At 38.8% G+C, this 24786-nt stretch overlaps 1 protein-coding gene across 1 annotated transcript in view; it reads right to left on the bottom strand.

Moving 5' to 3' along the window:
• LOC124556234 (protein tyrosine phosphatase domain-containing protein 1-like) overlaps positions 1-24786 on the bottom strand; it is a 375836-nt gene that overhangs the window by 115068 nt on the left and 235982 nt on the right. Inside the window, exon 9 of the mRNA XM_047130223.1 lies at positions 14732-14850. Within this exon, the coding sequence (XP_046986179.1) occupies positions 14732-14850 (119 nt within the window). The remainder of the gene's footprint in view (positions 1-14731; positions 14851-24786) is intronic.

Raw genomic sequence — 24786 nt, 5'->3', positions numbered from 1 at the left:
TGGGGTGAACATGGTTGTTCAACATCCCAGATCACCTACCACCAGCGATCCTGAAGTATTTCCATAACACTCTAACATCATGCCACATGGGAGTCACGAAGATTCTGGACAGAATCAAACACAGGTATTACTGGCCAGTTCCCTATCAATCCATTAGACATTATATAAGCCATTGTAAGGAATACCAGCAACATAAGTACGTGCTGCAGTTATCTCTTGGCATCTGATAGCAATTTCGCCTGCAACATTGTCATTCAAAAGATTTGCACCAGGCAAACGATCTACTCAATGGGAGGCCCTAGCCACATGACATTTCATTTCACTGGATTGGAATTTACCTCTTGGAGAGGTTCCTGAAGTCAGCAAATGAGAATCAATGGATAATCATTTGCAATGACTACTACCTCACCTGCTACACTGTCACCAATGTTAGGCGAACTGACAAAGCTCCAAAAATTGCAAGGTCTCTCACAGAAGATGTAATTTTGAAGCATAGAACACCCCATGTGATGGTTTCTGATTGTAGAAAAGTTTTCCAGTTGAGGTTAATATCACAGATGAATGGCCCCACAGAGTGTTTTAACAAGAGATTGACAGATATGCTCTCAATGTATGTTGATGTCAAACAGAGATACTTGGATACAATACCGCTAGTCATGACATTCACATGTAACACAGTCAAGCAAGGCAATAGAGGCCTCACACTTTTCTTTTGGCTCCATGGCACTATGACCAAACATAACAATGTATACACTGTTCATTTCAACTGGACTGTAATCAGGATGACTACATGAAACATCTCATTTCCAGGGCCTAAGGAGTAAGACAGCTGGCTTGCATACAGTCCCTGGTCACCCAACAGGAACAGGATATTTATGCCTATGCAGAAAGTGGAACTATCAGATAAGTTATTAAAATGCTACACTGGGCAGTACTGCATTTTTCATACTTGTCAGATGTCATGTACAAAGTCCAGAATATTGACCCATCATCAAGGAGACAAAAGAGCACACAGACATCATCTGTATCTTCTGTATAAAACCTTACCACAATCCTGATGTGCAGACAAATGCTGAGGGCTTCATGTTCAAGGAAACTGACAGCCCACTCAATGATGATGAAGCTTCAGTGAGAGAGGCTATCTTCATTGCTGATCGTAGAGAAGGGGATGTGACAACATGGCCCAAACATGAGGATCCTCCAGTGCTACCATAACAATTACTGACAACATCTAGAACTAGGATGCTGTAGTCCATTCCAATGAGAAGTTGTAAAGCAATGGGTCACTGTTTCTCTAGGAGATGTTGCAGTGGTGTGAGCTGTTCTACATGGAATGTTGGGTAGTAGTTAGCACCACTGGTTAGCATGCTGCAGGTTGCTGGTTTCACAAAATTAATAGATTAACATCATTAAATTTTTGGAGGTCCAGATGTGATATGTTGAGCTACACCATTATGGCAGAATGTGTAACAATAATGATGTGAGTTCAAATCTGATTACCAGCAAATATTTTTTATTTATCACTTGCAGAAGTTTCTTGAAAATTTGGATGTTTATAATGTTTACATATACTGGAATAATCAGTGTTTGTAGAAATAGCAGCACTCTCCATCCAGGAGGCAGCTATGTTCTGTCCCTATGTTGGTGTCCATAATAAATGTGCTTTCAGTGCTAAGTGTTGTATTTCATTGACAACCCTGCTTGTGGACTTGGACTTGATTGTTGTTACAATGTGACAATATCACAGAATATTATTGAGTGAATTTATGCAAAGTACTAGCAATCCCATTTTCATGTCAATGCAGCATGTGAGATTTTCATGTGCAAAGTAGACAGAACTGAGCTTTATGCTTAACTTATCTCTGTGCTGGTGTGACATTGGAAGCCTATGAAATTCACACATGGAGCTTCATCCCTAGTGCACCCATTAAAATTTACATCTGCTCCTTTACGACAGTTTTACTTTTTTGGAGTTGTTTAATATGAGTATTTGTAAGATTAAAGGTTAAGTTCTTGGCTGTGAAAAAGTTGTAAACCTGTTTCATTATTCTCACAGTAGTGTTTGGTATGGACCTGTTTGGGCCTTTTATCAATATACCTGAATCATCTTCAAGCATCACAGACATGGAATATTCTTAGAATGTTCCACATGAATCATTTATTAAGGTTTAAGAAGAGAAACATGCTGACTGCTAAGTCTTGTAAAACACTGTAATTTAATGAAACTTCCCGGAAGATTAAAACTGTGTGCCGGACTGAGACTTGAACTCGCAACCTTTGCATTTCGCGGGCAAGTGCTCTACCAACTGAGCTACCCAAGCATGACTCACGCCCCATCCTCACAGCTTCACTTCTGCCAGTACCTCATCTCCTACCTTCCAAACTTTACAGAAGCTCTCCTGCGACCCTTGCAGAACTAGCACTCCTGAAAGAAAGGATATTGCAGAGACATAGCTTAGCCACAGACTGGGGGATGTTTCCAGAATGAGATTTTCACTCTGCAGTGGAGTGTACGCTGATATGAAACTTCCTGGCAGATTAAAACTGTGTGCCGGACCGAGACTCGAACTTGGGACCTTTGCCTTTTGCGGGCAAGTGCTCTACCAACTGAGCTACCCAAGCACGACTCATGCCCCATCCTCACAGCTTTATTTCTTCCAGTACCTCATCTCCTACCTCATTCTGGAAACATCCTCCAGGCTGTGGCTAAGCCATGTCTCCGCAATATCCTTTCTTTCAGGAGTGCTAGTTCTGCACAGTTCGCAGAAGAGCTTATGTAAAGTTTGGAAGGTAGGAGATGAGGTACTGGCAGAAGTAAAGCTGTGAGGATGGGGCGTGAGTCATGCTTGGGTAGCACAGTTGGTAGAGCACTTGCCCACGAAAGGCAAAGGTCCTGAGTTCGAGTCTCGGTCCGGCACACAGTTTTTATCTGCCAGGAAGTTTCATATCAGTGCACACTCCACTGCAGAGTGAAAATCTCATTCTATCCTCATAAAGTTAACCATTCATGAATGTGCTGGACTGTGAATTTGCTACATTTAAATCAAGTCAGGGATAATATTTTTGTATTTGGCACTTAGAAGATTTGATTTATATGTTGTTCCAAGCTATAAAACTGTGTAGAAGCACTAATGTATTTTGGACAGTTATGAATGTTAGTGTTTTAGGGAGAGCAAACACTTTATGAACTTTCACTAATTTTTATTCATCAACTTATGGAATATTAAGATTTTGATCACTGTGTATTGCATTTCTCCAAGTAAGAACTGGTGTTTTAATACAAGTTTTTATTGTTTCCACTTACAGTCATACATCATTACCTGGATCATGATCAAAAAAATTTAGGGTGAACATATATGTTCTGCCTAGGCATAGTGTTTTATCATTTGCTCCTATCCCCTTGTCATAAGTTGGACAGACTACATCATACATTTATGGGGTGGCCATAAAACAGCTGAGAAATAAATAAATTTACATCATTTTTATGCCAATAAAAAGATTTAATTGCACTCTTGCTGCTTCTAACCATGCTTATAAATTACTGTTACTAACATATACTTCAGTCTTTCAGGAAATACATTATGACTGATTGACTGGTTACAGTGGTAACTCAAGAGGTGCACTGCCAAATCAGCAAGAATTGGCGGTCACTCAACTAACAAAGCTAGACAGCTGTGAGAAGTTAATCATTCTGCGCACACAGGCTACAGCTCACCTGTGGTAACGTGGACACTTTCTTCAACATATTAACTTAAGTCTTGTAACGAGTTTCAGCCCCCAAAACTAACATACTAATAATATTTGGAGACATGAATGTTAACACAGGTGTTGAGGGTGAAATTAGTAATAATTTCCTAAATATTTTGAGTACTTTTGGAGTTGCACAAATGGTAACAACTGCTACTAAGGTATCAAAAATTTCAGCATCAGTCTTAGACATGTAGACCTACTTATAGAAACTTATGAGGAAAATTGTAAAGTTTTTATAAAAGATCCTGACTGACTATTACTGTCATATAATAAAGTTAAAGACAGGCTTGGTAAAATACGGAAAACTGATGGCCGACAAAAGGATTTTCTCAGAACATAAAATATGTACTTTTTCTATACCATTGGCAAATCAAACCAGGGATGAAGTGTGTATAGAAAACAATGGAAATCCTAAGTTCTCTAAATTCTGCACATTGTTTAAATTAACTTTGGGGAAGGGTTTCCAAAAATAGCCACTTCTGCAGTAGCAGCTAAGAAAATAGAAGGATAATTGTAAGTATTAGAAAGTTCCCACAGGCACTTTACATTTCTCATTTACAAAAGCACTACAGCAATCTGTAGTTCCTAGATTACTATCACAGGCACAGCCCATGGAAGAAATAACTCCTGAATTTTAAATGTGGATAACACAACAATGCAAAATGACATTCACAAATTTAATGGTCAACGTGAAAGCGCAGTGTTTGTCATTTACATCAGATACACGTACACACTAGATTTTGAAAATGATATCATCTCAATGATGACTGTTCTTTTCTATACACATTTCAAATTTGTCCCTGAAGTTCTGCATGGCCCTCCTGGTCATGTATTTTGGTACTGCCTCAGTTCTGTGACAGATGGCAGCTTTTAGGTTATGTAGTATTTGTGGCTTAAGACGGAAGATGTGCACCTTGAGGCATTTACAGAGAAAGAAATCACAAGGGGTGAGACTAGGTGAACAGGCTGGCCATGCAACCCCCTCCCCCTCTTGCTCCCTTGTAAGGAGATCAAATGCCCTAAACATTTCTCTGAGGAGGCCTACTGGTGCTCTGTTCTGAGTGTGCAGTGGCATCATGTTGTTGGAACCACACAGCAGGATTCCCTACATCACTGAGGTTCAACTGCAGGAAGTTGGATAAAAGCTGTACACAATTATCAGGTAACACTGTCACAGCAGTGGTCTCTATTTCAAAAGATATGTACCAACAATCAGAAACCAGTGACAGTACACCAAACAGTTACTTGTTCAGTGTGGAGAGGCCCTGTGGAGAAGTCACTCAAGAATTTGTTGAAGATTTCTTGCGCACTGGTACCAAAAATTTTGTTTATTGATGTAGCCTGACACATCACTGTCTGCTTCATCATTACCCAGTAGCTTGATGAGAGATAGTGGCCTCACAACACATTCTGCCATTAGTCCAATCACATTCACTGACTTCTTGCACATTCACCATTTTGTATTGATGGAACATCAGTTCTTTGTGTAAAATTCTCCTTACAAAGTGGTCAGAGAGTTCCACAGCAATTGCAAGCCTATGGGCTGAATGCTGATGAGATTCTGTAAAGGCATGTTTAACTGCACAGATTTCTCTAGCATTTATACTTTGTGAGGCCTATGAGGTGGATTTGTTTTAACCTCCAAATCTATTCTTAGCAAGTTACCAATATACAACAAAATGGTTTTCCTGTTTGTAACTTTTACACATTGATCTAGCCTAAAGTATCTATGAAACAAATAATGTGTTGTAGTAACAGAGTTGGCATTTTTGAAGTAAGTCTCAGTCATGAAACCTAGATGTTCTCCACTTCATATCATACAAGAAACTGAGAAGTCGTGATGAGGTTATACAGATTTAACAAGGCCTCCTTCCTGCTCATGTACAGCAATGACACAGCAATGTATGAGACATAAATGCTGAACACTACTCTTTCAAAATGTGCATTAAATTTGTGAATGCCATTTTGCATTGTTGTGTTATTTACATTTAAAATTCATAAGTTACTTCTGATGCACCATGTATAAAAAATATACCAGGGGTACTGCTTGCTGCAAACAAAATCATTCATGCTTCTACATCCTTACATTTGTCCTCTAGCCATTCCTGATTAGCTATTTTGCACTTCCTGTTGATCTCATTTTTTAAATGTTTGAATTCCCTTTTACCTACTTCATTAACTGTATTTTTATATTTTGTCCTCTCACCAATTACATTCAGTATCACTTCTGTTACCCAAGGATTTCTATTAGCCCTCATCTTTTTACCTATTTGGTTCTCTGCTGCCTTCACTATTTCATCCTTCAAAGCTACACATTCTTCTTCTACTGTATTCCTTTCCCCTGTTATTGTTGATTGTTTCCTAATGCTCCTTCTGAAACCCTCTACAACATCTGGTTCTTTCAGTTTATCCAGGTACCACGTCCTTAAATTCTTGCTTCTTTGCAGCTTCTTCAGTTTTGGTCTTCAGTTCGTAACCAATAAATTGTGGTCAGAGTCCACATCTGCCCCTGGAGATGTCTTACAATTTAAAACCTGCTTCAAAAATTCCTGTCTTACCATTACATAATCATTCTGGAACCTTCTGGTGTCTCCAGGCCTCTTCTACATATACAACCTTCTTTCATCATTCTTAAACCAAGTGTTAGCTATGATTAAATTATGCTCTGTGCAAAATTTTACCAATGGGCTTCCTATTTCATTTATTTCCCCCAGTCCATATTCACCTATTACTCTCCCTTCTCTTGGTTTTCCTGCTATCTAATTCCAGTCCCCTATGACTATTAAATTTTCATCTCCCTTAACTATCTGAATGATTTCTTTTATCTCATCATACTTTTCTTTAGTCTCTTTCCCATCTACAGAGCTAGTTGGCATTGTACTACTGTGGTGGGTATGGGCTTTGTGTCTATCATGGCTAAAATAATGTGTTCACATGCTGTTCATACAATGTGACAATTATTAAACTATATAAAATCATCATAGCTTTTGAATGGTTTGCATTAGGACATTCAAACTGCAACATTGGCTATGGGTCATGATGGGAATTAGTGTGTGCATTTATGGTTTGGTTTAGTGATGAAGTCCCATTTCATTTGGATGGGTTCATCAATAAGCAAAACTGGCACATTTGGGGGACTGAGAATCTGCATTTCATGACTGAAAAGTCTCTTCACCCTCAGCAGAAGATTGTGTGCTGTCCAGTCACAGAATAATGTGTGCAATATTCTTTGACAGCACTGTGACTACCAAATGGTACATGAAGGTTTTGAAAGATGATTTCATCCCCATTATATAAAGTGACCCTGATGTTTACAGGGTGCATGCAAGATGGAGGTTGACGCCATCAAAACAGGACAGCGTTTGATGTCCTGGAAGAGCACCGGATTCTGGCTCTGGGGTATCCAGAGACCACTGACATGGGCCTTGATTGGCCGCCATATTCTCCAGATTTGAACACATGCAACTCCATTTTGGGAGGCTATATTAAAGACAAGGTGTACAGCAATAACCCCAAACCAATTGCTGAACTGAAAACAGCTATTCAGGAGGTCATCGACAGCATCGATGTTCTGACACTTCAATGGGTCATGCAGAATTTCGCTATTCATCTGTGCCACATCATTTCCAATTATAGCAGGCATACTGAACATGTCAAACCCAAATCTGAATATCTGTAGTGATGTGCATGCCCTAGTTTGTAACTAATTTATGTTTTTTTTCATATAGTTCAATAATTGTCACCCTAAGGTAAATTATCCACATTGATATTTTTTTATTCATTATTAAATCAACTCCTGCATTACCCCTATTTGATTTTTTTGTTTTTAACCCTGTATTCACCTGATCAAAAGTCCTGTTCCTCCTGCTACTGAACTTCACTAATTCCCATTATATCTAACTTTAACCTTCCCCATTTCCCTTTTTAAATTTTCTAATGTACCTGCCCGTCTAACAGATCTAATATTCCTCATTCCTATGTGTAGAATGCCGGTTTTGTTTCTCCTGATAACAATGTCCTCTTGAGTAGTCCCCACCCAGAGATCCAAATGATGGTCTATTTTACCTCCAGAATATTTTACGCAGGAGGTTTGCATCATCATTTAAAGGTAAGAGTAGAGCTGTATGCCCTTGGGAAGAATTATGGCTGTAGATCCCCCTTGCTTTCAGCCATTCATCCTAATGGGTATGTGGCTGGGACTTGACCATCTTGCTGCCAAATTTCCTGGGTTGAAGCAGTGCAGTGGAGATCAATTTATTCAAATAAAAAATAGATTGGAAAGTGTTGGAATTTGTAAATGATTTGTGTGACCAATAAGTGTTGGATCCATGGCATTAAATCTGCATTCACATTCAGCAATAGATAAAGGTATAATTTCAGTTGCTTTCACAAGTTGTTTCACAGAAGTGGGAATGTGTTGAGGATTTTCTTTGTACATTTGCAAATCTTCATCTAGTGATGCACACTCACTTTCACTTATTTTAAAATCCACCTTCTTATATAAATGAGGAATTGACATATAATCATAAAACAACACATTCATATTCATCTGAAGGTCATGTGTCTGAATTAAATACTGCTATATCCAAAAATAAATTCATGTCTTCAAAGTGGTTTTTAATATTATCTACCAGACACTGAAAAACCTTCTTCTGAAATGTTTGAAATCTGTTATGTTCATCATGAAATGGATCTTTAATTATGACTCCCTTGAATATGCATTTTTGTCCAATTGTTGTACATCATTCCAATCAACCATGAGTCATTTGCTTTCAGTATTTTGATAGTTTTTATAGTCATGACAATTTCTTTTTTTGCTTTAAGTGCTGATGAATTCCATTTTTGCATAAAGAATGATAACGCTTACAGAACTTCTAGGATCTCATAAAGCATAACTAATTTCATTATAAGAAACCACTTTGTGGGACATTTTAGCAACTCTTCAAATTTAGATCTGTCAGAAACTGATTGGGAATCATCATGACTCAGTTCTTCAAAATGATGGACAAGAGAATGTTGACTTCCAAGAAGTACTTGAAAAATATTAAATCATGAAGCAATGCCATATACTTAAAAACATGCCCTAGTTTTAATAGCTGGGATTATAATTCTTGTGAAACATTCTATAGTAGTACCGGATTTTTGATTTGTTGAGAAAACTCAGAAGATAAGGAAGCTAAAAAAGTCATTCAATGGTTGTTGCACTGTTAGTTACGTAATATCACCCACCATGGCCAGGTTGTACCACACTGGATGTTAAAAATCAGTTTTTAATTGTCCTTAGGCTAAAAATTGCATAAAGAGCAACAATAAAATTAGTTTTCAATTTCCCTGAGGCCATAAACTGCATAAAAAATCAGTAATGAAATTGGTTTTCAATTGTCATGAGACCGGTGCAAGACATGTTCAATATCCTATCCACTGTATTCTGACACAAGTTGAAATCGAGAAACAGCATGTTCCACAACGGACTTGAGTGTCACAGGTCTCATGTTCAGAATGTGTTGTACTATCTGTGCCTTCAGTATAGATATGTTTGTAATTGGAGCACTAAATACAGCATCTTTCAGATAACACCACAGACAGAAGTCACACAGATTAAGATAAAATGATAATTAAATCAAGACCCTATGCTGCCGACAGGCATTGATATACATCAACGGGGACAGTTGAAAATGTGTGCTCTGACTGGAACTCGAACCCAGGATCTCTTGCTTACATGGCAGATGCTCTATCCATCTGAGCTACCGAGGGCACAGAGGATAGTGCGACTGTAGGGACTTACCCCTTGCATGCTCCCTGTGAGACCCACATTCCCAACTTAATGTCCACACTCTACATTTGTAGTGCCCCTGCCCATTACACTTATTACTTGTGATAGACAATCTTACTGAGTCCCATAAGAATTTGGGCAATATGTGTGCATCTGCACAGAAGAAGAAGGTCAATAGCCAGTTAGCCTTAACTATATGAAGATGGTATCTGTTCTTTCGGACATGTCCAAATGAACAAATACCATCGGTGACCATGCAGCGCTCTAGAATGAAATGATAATTAAATCAAGACCCTATGCTGCCAACAGGCTTTGATATAAATCAATGGGGATAGTTGAAAATGTGTGCCCCGACCGGGACTCTCCTGCTTACATGGCAGACTCTCTATCTGTCTGAGCCACAGAGGGCACAGAGGATAGTGCAACTGCAGGGACTTATCCCTTGCATGCTCCCCGCAAGGCCCACATTTCCAACTTAATGTCCACACACTACATTCATAGTGGCCTTGCCCATTACACTCAGACAATCTTACTGAGTCCTGTAAGAGTTCAGGCAATACGTGTGCATCTGCACAGAAGAAGAAGGTCAATGGCCAGTTAGCCTTAATCATATGAAGATGGTATCTGTTCTTTCAGACATGTCCGAAAGAACAGATACCATCGTCATATGATTAAGATCAGGTGATCTGAATGGCCAGGCTGTGCAGAAATGATGGCTGATAATTCTAGAATTCCCAAAATGTCCCTGCAGCAGCTGCTTCACTGATTATGATATTGTTGAAGGGTTAAAACGATTTTTGGTGATCAAAAGACTCCCATAGCATTTATCATTGACAGTAGAAGTGATAGGACCTATAAGCTAACTCTTTGGAAAAAAAATGGCCCTATGACAAATGATGCCATTAATCCACATCCCTCAGTTAACTTTGCAGAATGAAGTGGTACCAATTGATATGTGAGTGGATTTTCAGTTGTCCAAGTTCCACAGTTCTGTGTTCTGACATGCCATTGGAGATGGAAATGAGATTTGTTGGGCCACAGAATGTTCCATGGCCATTCATTGTTCACTTACATATGAGAAAGAAATTCTAGAGGACACATTTATCTTACTGACAACTCCTGGACATGGGTAACTCTGTGTGGATAGCAATGCAGGAATGTTTCATAGAATGCACCATGCTCACAGGCATGTCCAATGTTTGAGCAATTCCTCATGTACTGCCTGAACATTCAACCTCTCCTGCAGTGCTGTGGCCACAGCTTCTACTGACATCAGATCAATTATTTTCCTCCATCTGCCACACTGCACTTCAGAGGAATCTGTCTTTTCAAATTTTGTAATCATTTGCACTGGACCATTGGCAGACATCAAACCAAAGCCGTTTTTCATATCACTGAGTGTCCAGAACTTCTGCAGAGCAACTGGTGCACAGTCACTGTCCTTGTAAAAGAGCTTTACCATCACTGTGTAATTCTGCATTGAGACAATCATGCCGAGCATCTCAGATGCAAACTGAAGAACAGCTGTGTACCCCCATCTTTTATTTAGCATATTCACCTGCTTACATTGCCATTTAGTGGTAAAATTTTTGTTAATTTTTTTTGTTTCCTGATGTTTCCCCCTTTTTTGATAATATTCAGTTCAGATTTGACATCGTTCTCAGCAGTAGTTCTTTTTTTACAGTGTTTTGAAACTGGAGCTTTAATTATAATCACATATCAAAGATTTTCCAGGCAGTATAAGACACAGAGAAAAAGCTCTCTTTGTTGACAACAGCAACATCATAGTCACTGAGAAAACACTAGATTTCCTATTAGAGACACCAAATGAAACCCGCAGTATGTAAAAGATTGACATTGAAAATAAAGAAAACCCTCAGTATGCACTTCAGTATAAAGTGGGGAAACAATTCTATTGCACTAAATATAGATGATAAATTTATAGATTGTGTAACAAACACAAAGTTTTAAGAGGTAAATACTGATTGTCAATGAACACAGAACAAACACAGAGAGATGATAGAAAAGCAGCATGTTTGGCTCTCGAATCTCTGGCATCAGTTTATGACAGCTAATGACTTTTGGTGATACATTATTCCTACATATGCTCAATTCTTCTTTTCTGGATATCAAAGGCACAAACTGTGGATAAAATTTTTAAACTGCAGATAATGGCCATCAGAGTAATAGCTAGAAGTACTTGTTGAGCTCTCTGTAAAGAACTGTTTAAAAAACTTAATGCACCAAGTGATGTGCTGTGCATATCAGAGAAAACATTACTAAATATTTCACTAAATGGTAGATACATAATCAACAAACCAAAGCCAGTTTGGGCTTGCATTTATCAAGGAAAAACAAACAAAGACTCTAAACAAATTTTTTGGAATAAAACTGTGTAATAAATTGCTCAAGGAGATGAAAAACATTACTGACATACATCTGCTTATGAAGGCAGTTAAAACATTCTTTATAAATGATGTATACTACACAATGAAAGATTACTTAGAGGACTCAGTGCAGAGTCTAGTAATGAAAAGGGATAACTACAACATATGGAAGGGATAGATTGCTATTCACAGCAAAGATGACACATTGAATTTCAGACAGAATTTTAAGGTGGACAAAGAGGAGGAAATGAAGACAAGTTCACATGCCTGCAGTCAATTTTCTGAATGGACTGGAGTGAGAGTAAGGGCACAGCAGCATGTTCATGGTTTCAGAGTCACCAGTGGTGTCCTTGATGTGTGCAGCAATGAAGATTTAAACTATGTTTACATTAAAGAACATTGTACAATGAGGACCAGGTGAATGAGGCAGAAGTGTTGTTTAACACACTTACCTCACGAATGAGTGGATAGATTTGCACCATCCTGCCATCCTGATTTAGGTTTTCTGTGGTTTTCCTACTTCATTTCAGGCAAATGCCAAATGGTTCCTTCATCAAGACCAAGGCCAACCGCCTGTCCTATTCTCATAAAATGTATTTATATATTCTGTGTGTATGTATGTTTTTGAGCTATGCTGTCTCACTACAGCTGTTATCAGGATGCTGAATATAATTTCCCTTACTTAATTTATTTGTTCCATGCATAATAATGCCTCATTTATCTTTATATCTTTGTAATTTTGAATTTGAGTTTTAGCCTCTTTTCATGGCTCAGAGAAGGATTCTCAATATTTCTTGTAGTGCAACTTGTCGTGATTAGAAGCAGCCCTCTGCATTAAACAAAGCTTTCTGTTTCTGACACAAGAAACTCTGATCTGAGGTGTCAGCCAACCTTTCTCTCCACTTTCTATGTACTGGACCTCACCTGGTGTAAAGAAAAATGAAATCATTATGTTTCAGTAATACTTTATGGAAGTAATTAAATTTCTCATCTACTGTGGTTGCTTGGTAAGCTTTCCACTGGTCATCCTACAGATTTTCTCTAGCTAATGTAACTGTGTCAGCATTTACACTTCTGTGAATTTTGCTTTTCCCTTCCTGGTTAAACATATAGATGGGGTGGCTTACTTCCGTTATTTTTCTGCCAAGGTCAAATACATCATTTATTATATGACTAACATCCACTTAAAAATTAGATTTTAAAATAAGTTATCAATCTCTTTTGCATTGTTGCTTTCTATTCTTCTTAGGAATGTTACTTTGGGGGAATGAACCAAAAGTAAACAACAGTAACTCTAAATGTTCTCAGTCAGTATGATCTAAGATGAAATTAATTTTCAAATCACAACATGCAGTGAGTTTTCAGTTATTTTAATTAATTCTAATTAACATTATCTCTAACTGTCTCATGATGTTTAACATATTTCCTGTTGTGGCTTGTATGTTGTTAAAAATATTACCTTATGAGTTTCTAAAGGGCAGAAAGTTGTTCAGTGCAGCACTCATTTAGATCCATGATCTGGGACTTAATTTCCTTCTCTCCTGATGTCACACTCAACAGTGTGGTTGAGGTTACAGTTCAAACTGTTCCTGGTGCCAAGAACTTCTTGCAGAGTGTTAAAATTACAGGTGACATTGCTTAACCTTCAAAAAGTTAAGGTCACTCAGCCTTAAGCCCAGAGGATCACACAATGCTGACCAGGGACCATGTAATACTCTGCCATATGGCGTCATGCAGGTGTGGTATGGAGGGGCGTGGAGTTAGCAAATGGCTCTCCCAGCTACTGTCGACTTTCCAGACCTTGGAGCTGGTACTTCTCATTCGAATAGCTCCTCAGTTGGCATCATGGCAGTCAGCCCTGCTGCCCACTCAGCTATTAAAGGTGACACCGATAAGCGTTGCACTTGGCTTAAAAATACAAGTTATGAGGTATTCACTACAATGAGTCACAAAGGGTATAACTGAAAAGCAGAATTATTGTTTTAGTCTTGATGTCAAGCAAATGAACATGGGAGTAGTATGTGGAGTACATGCACTGTATGTAGTGCTATGTACTTAGTTTTCATTCATACATCATGTTTCTGCATATTCCATTAAGAAGGAGAGACTTCAGGGATGTGGTATAGTCAAATTACACATTAACAGGTAAAAGAAGTCACAGTAGACTTTTTGTGGAATGTATACCAACAGCCAGTTATAATAATCACTAATCTACTTTTGATAATTATGGGAATTACTTCTAGATTACATTATATGTGTGTGCATATCAGAAGCAAAGCAACTAAATTGATGAAAGCTTCCTCTTTTTGTTACACCAAAGGGCTTTTTTTATATATTATTTGATAGTAAGCAATTATGTTACTTTACTAATTTCAGAGAAACTGTCAGATAGGATAAATTAAACCATGTTTGATATAAACAGAACAGCTAACAGGAATTTACATTCTTGAGTTTAAATATTCTGATGAATGATAGGAATAGTTAATGTGGTTCTCTGTTACTTTGGTTTGGAATGTTTGGGGATTTCTAATTTTCTGCCTGATCTCTGGCAATATGTTATAGACATTAGCAACAGAATATATAAACTTCATTATGTACCTTAGACAGAGATGCAAAGCATTTATGGAAACTGGATTTATTTCTAGTGTTATGAATTCCACATTTCATCATAAATTCATGTTTATTATCAATCAAAAATACTATTAGGGAGTCTGCTAGTATTAGACTATAGTTAAGTCTGACTAAATAACAATATTTTTGAAGATATGGATTGAAAGTGTGCCATTTTTGCACACCTTTGTGACAGATATTGTAATTTTACCTTTTCTGTTTTGCTAAACTCATTGGTTTGTGCTGACTCATCTAAAGACATATCCCCATCAGCAATCTGTCCAATGACTTCTTCATTTAGAGCAGACATCAGATAACTTTCATCTACTTCTGAAAATAAAATAAGTTATTATGTCATTCTGTACTGATTTTATGATAGAAATAAACAATATTTTAAATTACTCACTGACTGCATAAAGAGTACTCATGGTCAATGAACAAACAGAGTAGTAATATCACATAAAACTGTAAAAATACAGTGCCTGAATATTGAGTCTTAGTGTGAAAACTACATAAAAACTGAATACTTTACTGTGACAAAGATAAATGTATAATGATTTGCTTCAGTACAGCAATAATTTCTTCCTCACTACCATAAAATAGTATTAACTAGCAGCAAGAAATAATTATGTGAGTGTCTGAAAAATGATAAAGACAATCTATTCAATTTGACATCCACCAGTTTGTGGCGAAAATGAAAAAAAGTATGCAATAGCACATACTGGTAATTGTAAGCAATGAGTACAAAGATCACTTAGCATGTACACTGGTATGGAAAGATGAGCAATTAAGATGTATTTGCATCAAATAAAGGTAGATAAATTGATGACATTGGTGATGACACAGAAGTAACAGTGCCAGATTTTATCATATAAGTGAATTATTTGCAATTAGTTACAAAAGTGAAGAATAACATACCTATTATTGTGAGGGTTGTAGAGTTTACACAAAAATTGTTCTTATAATTACGTCAAAATTCATTTGAAAATTTTCTTTAAACAGAGAGAAATCAAGGAAGGTCTAAACTTTCAATTGTGACAATTATAAAGACGCGTGGCGTGGATATCACAACTAACAGAGCCAAATATTTGTTACATAGCAAATATAATTTGTAAGTGAGTTATTTCCATTCTTAACAATAATTTAGTGAGTAAATTTTGAGTAGACAAATGGTCTCAGCAATTGGAAGAGAGCACAGGCCACACATCGGGTGATCAAAAAGTCAGTATAAATTTGAAAACTGAATAAATCATGGAATAATGTAGATAGAGAGGTACAAATTGACACACATGCTTGGAATGACATGGCGTTTAATTAGAACCAAAAAAACTAAAGTTCAAAAATGTCTGACAGATGGCACTTCATCTGATCAGAATAGCAATAATTAGCGTAACAAAGTAAGACAAAGCAAAGATGATGTTCTTTACAGGAAATGCTCAATATGTCCACCATCATTCCTCAACAATACTGTAGTCAAGGAATAATGACATGAACAGCACTGTAAAGCATGTCCGGAGTTATGGTGAGGCATTGGCGTTGGATGTTGTCTTTCAGCATCCCTAGAGATGTCGGTCGATCACAATACACTTGCGACTTCAGGTAACCTCAAAGCCAATAATCGCACGGAATGAGGTCTGGGGACCTGGGAGGCCAAGCATGACCAAAGTGGCGGCTGAGCACACGATCATCACCAAACGACGTGCGCAAGAGATCTTTCACGCGTCTAGCAATATGGGGTGGTTCTAATAAAACCCCATGTCATTCCAAGCATGTGTGTCAATTTTTACCTCTCTATTTACATTATTCTGTGGTTTATTAAGTTTTCAAATTTATACTGACTTTTTGATCACTCAGTATATCTACTAAAAGGTTTTAGAACTCATACATGGTACTAGACAGTACTAAACATGATTTAAGTTGTTCTAAACTAGTCTATATTATTTTTAATGCACTTTGTTTTATTATTACTGTTATTATTGCCATTTATCCTTACTTTTATTAATGTGAACTATTATTATTATTATTATTATTATTATTATTACTATTATTAGCTCATCATCATCTCTAAGATTGTTATCATTTTCATCAATGTTTTGGTAATATATCTGTATGTGTTGTTCCTCGTCAAATGTAAGAGAGGGCTTTAAGGCCCTAATCTGGTCAGTCTAAATAAGCAAATAAATAAATACTCCCTGTAATCTGCAGCACAGCAGAGAGAACTCATTATGAGTTAAAATACAGTGACCTATCTAGGACAAAACCACCTTCTCCATCCAATGCAGCATGATTACACAGCTTGGACTCTTCAGACATGATAATCTCTAAAGTTGTTGGGATTATTATAGGTAACAAAGTGGTTCTCATGTTCCTGAATTTTCTAGAACAATTTAATTCATGACACCACTATGACTGTGAAAGAGGAAACTGGTTTTCAAGTTTATTGTGGACTTCTTACTAGGTTGTGCAAGATAAGTAGGAACACTTCTGTGAAGTCTAGAAGGTATGAGAGAGATACTGATCAAAGTAAAGCTGTGAGGATGGGTTGTGAATGGTGCCTGGATAATTCAGTTGGTATAGCATTTGATTGCAAAAAGCCAAGGTTCCAGTTTCAAGACCCAGACTTGTAGACAATTTTAATAAGCCAGGGCATTTCAAATCAGTATTTAATCTGCTGCACAATGAAAATTCTTTCTGAGAACAGAGGATGTTGTGTTAGATGAGAGTCATTCAGACACAGAAATACTATCTAGTATGTCCTGTTATAATTACTGTCCATGTTATACCTTAATGATTTAGGGGAGAGAATCTGTTAAAATATCAGACTTTGCACAGATGTAATTATCAATGAAGAAATGTTATTTGACAAAAATTGTGGAAATATCCCACCAGGTCTTCACCAAATTCTTACCAGGTGCAAACACTGGTAGGTGGCTCTTAATCTAGTGAAATCTAACATTGTGAACTTCAGGAAACATAAGACTTTTACTGCACAGGTGTGGAGTGTGTGATGTAATGAAGCCTGATACATGTTTTGAATCCTTCTATACCAAAGGTTATCAATAATTTCACTTGCAAGTAGCAATGTTTTTAATAAACTATGTCAACTAAAAGCCATTACTTCATGCATAACCATTTATATTTTAAATGATCAGCATAATTTTGATATTTTAACTTGAAAAATCTGTAAATTTATTTTAACTGTTTTGCTAAATATGAAACAATGTCTTTGACAAGGGTGTAAATAATTTAAACCTCTTTGCCTTCAATGTTATCTTTGTCCTTCTTCTTGTTGGGACTTGGTGAGAAGTTTTGTGTGATGGAGTGATGTTATACTTGTAATAATGTAGAAAGCAGACATGTGTAGTTGGAATTTGTAGCTCAAGGGAGCAAATGAATGCAGATATTTGAAAAATTTAAAATACAAAAATTAAAACTGGAAACATTTTATTTCATATCATAGTTAGTGGCTCAGTGAACATTCGCAATCATGGAAACAGTTTACTTTCTTTGTACAGCCAGGGACATAGTAAGAAGAAGACAATGAGACCAACTACAAGACAATGAACTAAGTAAAAATTTGTAATTTAGTAAAGTGAATATACTATTCAATGACCTTTCTTGCAGAATAGTGACGGAAGTTTATTTAGTGCACCCATCATTGTAGATGTTGCTGAAGTGATTTATTATGGGCACAACTTAAGTCATGGCTTTTGTAAACGTAAAGTCTACCTAGGTGTAATGATAAGCCAATGATCAATAAACAGCCCAGATGTTGATTTGATGGTTTTATTTCCAACTGTGTTGTGCTCACAAGGACGTGGAATGAGTCAGTTTTTTACATATACAATATGGTAATCTGAGCAGCAATACAGAAAAAAACTATTCATATTTTCTTAGAATCATTAAAGCACCATGGAGATAACAGATACCAAGCACAAACGGATACAGAGCTAAAGTTAAATAACATTCTTAGTAGCATTATTAAAATTTTACAATTTATTTACTTAAAAATTCATCTAGACTGTAGAAAGATTTTTCTAGTAGAAATATTTTGTGCCAAGCTCAAATTTCTATGTTAGCTGTGTATGTCATTCTTCTTCTGTGTGTTATGCTCATGGTAATTAGTGTTTGGTTGAAATATCTCTATATTTGTACAGACAAAACACATGAGAGAAAAAATATATTGCCATGTACTTGTGTATATTTCAAGTTTTCGAAAGATATTTCTACATGAGTCTCTTGGGCGCAATCCACATATAACTGTTAAAGCTCACTTCTGAGCAATGAACACTTTCCTTGCTACTGACTGGTTGCCCCAAAAAATAATGCCGTATTCAATGATTGCATGAAAATAGCCACAGTATGCCACTTTTGCAGTGTTAGGTTCAACACATGTAGTGACAACCCATAAAGCACACGTAGCAGAGCTAATCCTGTTACAGATATCTATAATATGCAAAGACCAGTTCATTTTCTTGTCAATGTGCTCTCCAAGAAATTTTGTTGTTTCCATTCTTTCTAATGGCTGATTACCACATGTCACACTTATCTCTCTCTCTTTTTCTGTTTTTGTATGGAACTGAATAAAGCTGGTCTTTTTGGAATTTAATGAAAGACCATTCATCTTGAACTAATTAACCACATCTGAAAGTATGTGATTAATGATTTCCTCAAGATTACTATCTGTTCTACTGCTCATAAAAATTACGGTATCATAGGAAAATAATGTAAATTTATGCAGCAGGCTTGTACATGATGGTAGATCATTTATAAAAATAAGCAATAATAGTGGCCCAGTAAATGAGCTCTGAGGCACTCCGCATGTAATGGAACTCCACTCCATTCAGAATGTGAGGAAGCATCACATACTCCACACGAGCTATTCAAGACAACTTTTTGTTTTCTGTCTTGGAGATACGACTGTAGCCAGTTGTCTGCAACACCATTTATTCCTACTAATTTTGCTTTTTGCAAGAGAATCTGGTGATCAACACAGTCAAATGCTCTAGACAAATCACAGAAGACACCAAGTGCTAGCATTTTCTCATTAAGGGTTTCTAGGATTTAATTTGCAAGTGCATAGGTTGCATCTTCTGTTGAATGGCCCTTTTGAAAGCCAAATTGGCCCTTGCCAAGAGCTCCATTCTTCATTAGATGATCAGTAATTCTTACATGTATTAGTTTTTCTAGAATTTTAGAGAAAGCTCTCGCCAAGAGATAGGTTGATAGTTAGTTAATTCAGTTTTATTGCCCATTTTGTACAGGGGCTTCACAATGGCGTTCTTAAGTCTACTGGGAACAACACCTTTCTGAAGGGAAGCATTGAAAATATGACAGAGAATAAATGAAGTCTTCACGGGTTGTAAGCTGAGTAGCATCATTGTCTCATAGAAACGTTTCGATGGAAGGTGTCTCCTTCATCTTCAGGCGAAGTGTCAGGATATCATCTGTCGTCAGTCGCGGGCTTATATCTCTGCTGGACCGCTCTCCGCTTCCCACAGGCAGCCAATCAAGCACCCGCAGAATTGCTCGATGCGCCTGGATTGGCCGGTGGCAGAGGGAGAAGCGTGCGTGGGGTTCGAGTCCCGGCGTCTGTCTCTGTCTGCTCCGTCTGCGGCCCTTGGTGGAACGGAACATTCTTCTCTGATTTTCCTGACTGCAGGCTCCCAGGCTGTGCTGAGATGGTAGTCACTGTCTAGGTAGATTAGGTTGTCGTGTAACTGTATTTCTATGGACTCTTTGATAACTGAGTCCCAAAATCCGTTTGTACTGCATATTTTCTTTGTGTCCTCAAAATCGAAGGTGTGCTTCTTGTCAATACTATGTTCCGCCACAGCAGATTTGTTGGTCTGACCCAAGCGTACATGCCTAATGTGTTCACTGCGGCGCTGTCCTATATATTGAATCCCACATTCACATCCGATCATGTACACACCCGGTGACGTCAGTCCTAGTGGATCTTTGGTTGAACCAAGAAGGTCTTTGATTTTTCCTGCTGTGCGGAAAACGATCTTCACTTTATGTTTCTTGAGAATTCTCGCGATCTTGGACATCAGAGGACCTGCGTATGGCAAGAACGCACAGCCCATCGCTTCGTCCTCATCTGGTCTCTCTTGAGTTTAAGATGCTTCCATCTTGACTGATCATATAGGTCATTGCAATGTTGTCACTGGCAGTCTTTGTCGTGATTGTAATACTTGACACCTGGCACAAGGAAGAAAGTGCCTCTCCTCTAAAGCCATATGTAGAGAGTCTACCTAGATTGGAATAGTTCTGTATTTTGGAAGTATAAGATGAAAGGCAAACATTTGCAACATCAGATGGTTTGATTCCACAACCATTATCCTTTATCTCTATTTTCTCCAGACCATTCCTTTCCAATCTAACTTCTATATTTGTAGCACGGGCATCCAATGAATTTTCAATTAATTCTTTCACAACACTCGACACCGTTGTAATTATTTGTGTCGTGGTCACAAGTCTGATGGTAGACGATGGCAAAAGTGCTACTGACATGGCAGAATGATCTGCACATTCCTGTACAAAAAATTCAACAATTCAAAACATCATTACCAAAACATTAATTTTCTAAACTCTTCTTATTTGTGTCTCACTGTATCCATTTTTCTTGAAGGTGTCCTTTAGGTGTTACAATTCTCCTGGCAAACTGTCCTTATCACAGATGGACCTGGCCCTGTGCACTAAGGTGTTGAGTACAGCATTGCATTGCGCAGGGTGGTGGCAGCTATTGGTGTTAAGATAGAGGTCCATGTGTGTTTTCTTTCTATACACTGCATGTCCCAGCATGCCGTCCATGTTTCTTGTGATCAGGATATCCAGAAAGGGTAAGCTTCTGTTATCTTCTATCTCCATTGTAAATTTGATATTTCCATGTATGCTGTTGAGGTGTTGATGTTTGTCCCTGCCATGTGGCCAAACTACAAAGCTATCATGATCGTACCTGTAGAAGGCTTTTGGCTTGTGTTTAGCAGTGTCCAGTGCTAGCTTTTCGAAGTGCTCCATGTACTCGTATAGGTTAGCTATGCCTGGTGCTAGGGGGGAGCCCATAGCTGCACCATCTATTTGTTCGTAGAACTTCGCACCACACTTAAAATAGGTGGTGGTTAGAACATGGCGAAAGAGCTTGATGATATCCTACTCAAAGTGTTCTTTGAGTAAAGTCAGGGAGTCTTCAATTGGTACTCGTGTGAATAAGGATGTCACATCAAAGCTGACTAGTAGGTCTTCATTTTCCAGCCACATTCCCTGTAGCACTTCCACAAACTCAGCCGAGTTTTTCACATGGTGTGGACCGTAACCCACCAAGGGTTTTAGCACCTGTGATAAATGCTTAGCAATACCATATGTTGGTGAGTTAATAGTATTTAAAATAGGTCGTAATGGAACACCTTCTTTGTGGGCCTTTGGGAGGCCATAGAGACGTGGTGGTGCCGGTGCCCTCGGGTACAGCTTACTGATGATATCCTTCTCTAGTCCCGAGTTGTTGAGCATCTCAACAGTCTTGCGGGTCACTGTTGTGGTGGGGTCCTTCCTTAGTCTTTTATAGGCAAGATCTTGCAGGAGGGCGTCGATTTTCTGCCAATAGTCTTTTGATTTAAGCAGCACCGTGGCGTTGGCTTTGTCCGCTGCCAAGACCACTGTGTCCTGGTCCTCCCTGAGTACCTCCAGTGCCTTTCGTTCTGCCGCTGAAATGTTATTCTTTGGCATCTTTGCTTTGTCTAGTACTCTGCAGACATCTCTTCTTACTTATTCTGCAGCTTCTTCAGGTAGTCTCCTTATGGCTTGCTCTACCCCACTTATGATGTCCCGTTTTGGCAGGGTGCTCGGAACCGGGGTGAGTTTAGGCCCTTGGACAGCACCTCTTGTGTTGGCCCATCCAGTTCCTTATTTGATAGATCATGACCACCGTGTTGGGAGACGGTTTTTCTTTCTGTTGTCGCACTTCCGGTAGTCGAAGGAATTTCTTGCACTGCCTTCTGGTGGCTTTCTTCTTGGACCATTCACCATTGGCAAAGGTATTGCCTTCTATCCAGTCCCAGGTGTGTTCTGGGAGACAGGAAGCCAATTGGAGGTGTAGAGAAAGCAGGCTTCTGGCGTTCTTGTCGAGTTCCAGTCTTGTGACCCAGATGTGTTCCTGTACTAGGGCCACGCTTGCCCGCAGTAAGATGTGTCTCATCCTGTTAGTATTGACAGGATGCCACAAGTTGGCGAACTTAGGCATCACCTCTTTATCCTGACATCGGAGTAAGAAGGCCAACCTGCTGAGCAGCTTCCCCTTCTTGCTCCGTAGCTTCTGCAGCGTCTTGTAACTGTGATGTACATCCTCCCTGTATGAAGTCTTCACAGGTTGTCAGCTGAGTAGCATCGTCATCTCGTACAACATTTCAATGGAATGCATCTCCATCATCTTCAGGCGAAGAGTCATGGGCTTATACCGTCAGTCACGGGCTTATATCTCTGCTGGACCGCTCTCCGCTTCCCGCGGCCGGCCCGCGGAATTCACCGATGCACCTGGATTGGCGGGGGGGTTTCGTACACGGGGTTTGAGTCCCGGCGTCTGTCTCTGTCTGCTCCGTCCGTGGCCCTTGGTGGAACGGAACAGTGTTCTCTGATTTTCCTGATTGCAGGCTCCCAGGCTGTGCTGAGATGGTAGCCACTGTCACGGTTGATTAGGTTGTCATATAATCCACCATAACAGTGACCCGCAAGACCATTGAGATGCTCAGCACCTCAGGACTGGAGAAGGATATCATCAGAAAGCTGTACCCGAGGGCACCGGCACCACCACGTCTCTATGACCTCTCAAAGGTCCACAAAGAAGGTGTACCATTACGACCTATTTTAAATACTATTAACTCACCAACATATGGTATTGCTAAGCATTTATCACAGATGCTAAAACGCTTGGTGGGTTACGGTCCACACCATGTGCAAAACTTGGCTGAGTTTGTGAAAGTACTACAGGGAATGCGGCTGGAAAATGAAGACCTACTAGTCAGCTTCGATGTGACATCCTTATTCACACGAGTGCCAATAGAAGGCTCCCTGGCTTTACTCGAAGAACGCTTTAAGGAGGATATCATCAAGCTCTTTCGCCATGTTCTAACCACCACCTATTTCAACTGTGGTGGTAAGTTCTATGAACAGATAGATGGTGTAGCTATGGGCTCCCCCCTAGCACCAGGCATAGCCGACCTATACGAGTACATGGAGCACTTCGAAAAGCTAGCACTGGACACTGCTAAACACAAGCCAAAAGCCTTCTACAGGTACGATCATGATAGCTTTGTAGTTTGGCCACATGGCAGGGACAAAAATCAACACCTCAGCAGCATACATGGAAATATCAAATTTACCATGGAGATAGAAGATAACAGAAGCTTACCCTTTCTGGATATCCTGATCACAAGAAACATGGACGGCATGCTGGGACATGCAGTGTATAGAAAGAAAACACACATGGACCTCTATCTCAACACCAGTAGCTGCCACCACCCTGCACAACGCAATGCTGTTCTCAGCACCTTAGTGCACAGGGCCAGGTGCATCTGCGATAAGGAAAGTTAGCCAGGAGAATTGTAACACCTAAAGGACACCTTCAAGAAAAATGGATACAGTGAGACACAAATAAGGAGAGCTCTGAAGACCGACCACAAGAAGAGAGACCGGATGAAGATGGAGCAATGGGCTGTGTGTTCTTGCCATACGCGGGTCCTCTGACATCCAAGATCGCGAGAATTCTCAAGAAACATAAAGTGACGACCGTTTTCCGCACAGCAGGAAAAATCAAAGACCTTCTTGGTTCAACCAAAAATCTACTAGTACTGACGGCACCAGATGTGTACATGATCAGATGTGAATGTGGGATGCATTATATAGGACAGCGCCGCAGTGAACACATTAGGTTATATACGCTTGGGTCAGACCAACAAATCTGCTGTGGTGGAACATAGTATTGACGAGAAGCACACCTTCGATTTTGAGGACACAAGAAAATATGCAGTACAAATTACCAGAAATATTATCAACCCCTGCAGAGTTCTTACTTTTTAGAGACATGATGATTTTTTGAATTTCATCTACAGTAACAGGATTGAGGTGCATTTCTGGAATTGTGTTTGAATATATAGCTTGACAAAGAGTTACGGCTTCATCAACATTGGGCATGCAACTAATCTGTTGCGTTACTGATAGGAAGTGTTTATCAAAAATCTCAGCCACACTTTTGGGGTTATCTACTAGGGT

This window comes from Schistocerca americana, chromosome X (assembly GCF_021461395.2).
Source record: "Schistocerca americana isolate TAMUIC-IGC-003095 chromosome X, iqSchAmer2.1, whole genome shotgun sequence".
Lineage (NCBI taxonomy): Eukaryota > Metazoa > Arthropoda > Insecta > Orthoptera > Acrididae > Schistocerca > Schistocerca americana.
Note: the sequence above shows the minus strand (reverse complement) of the source record. Positions and strands in the feature narration are given on the sequence as shown.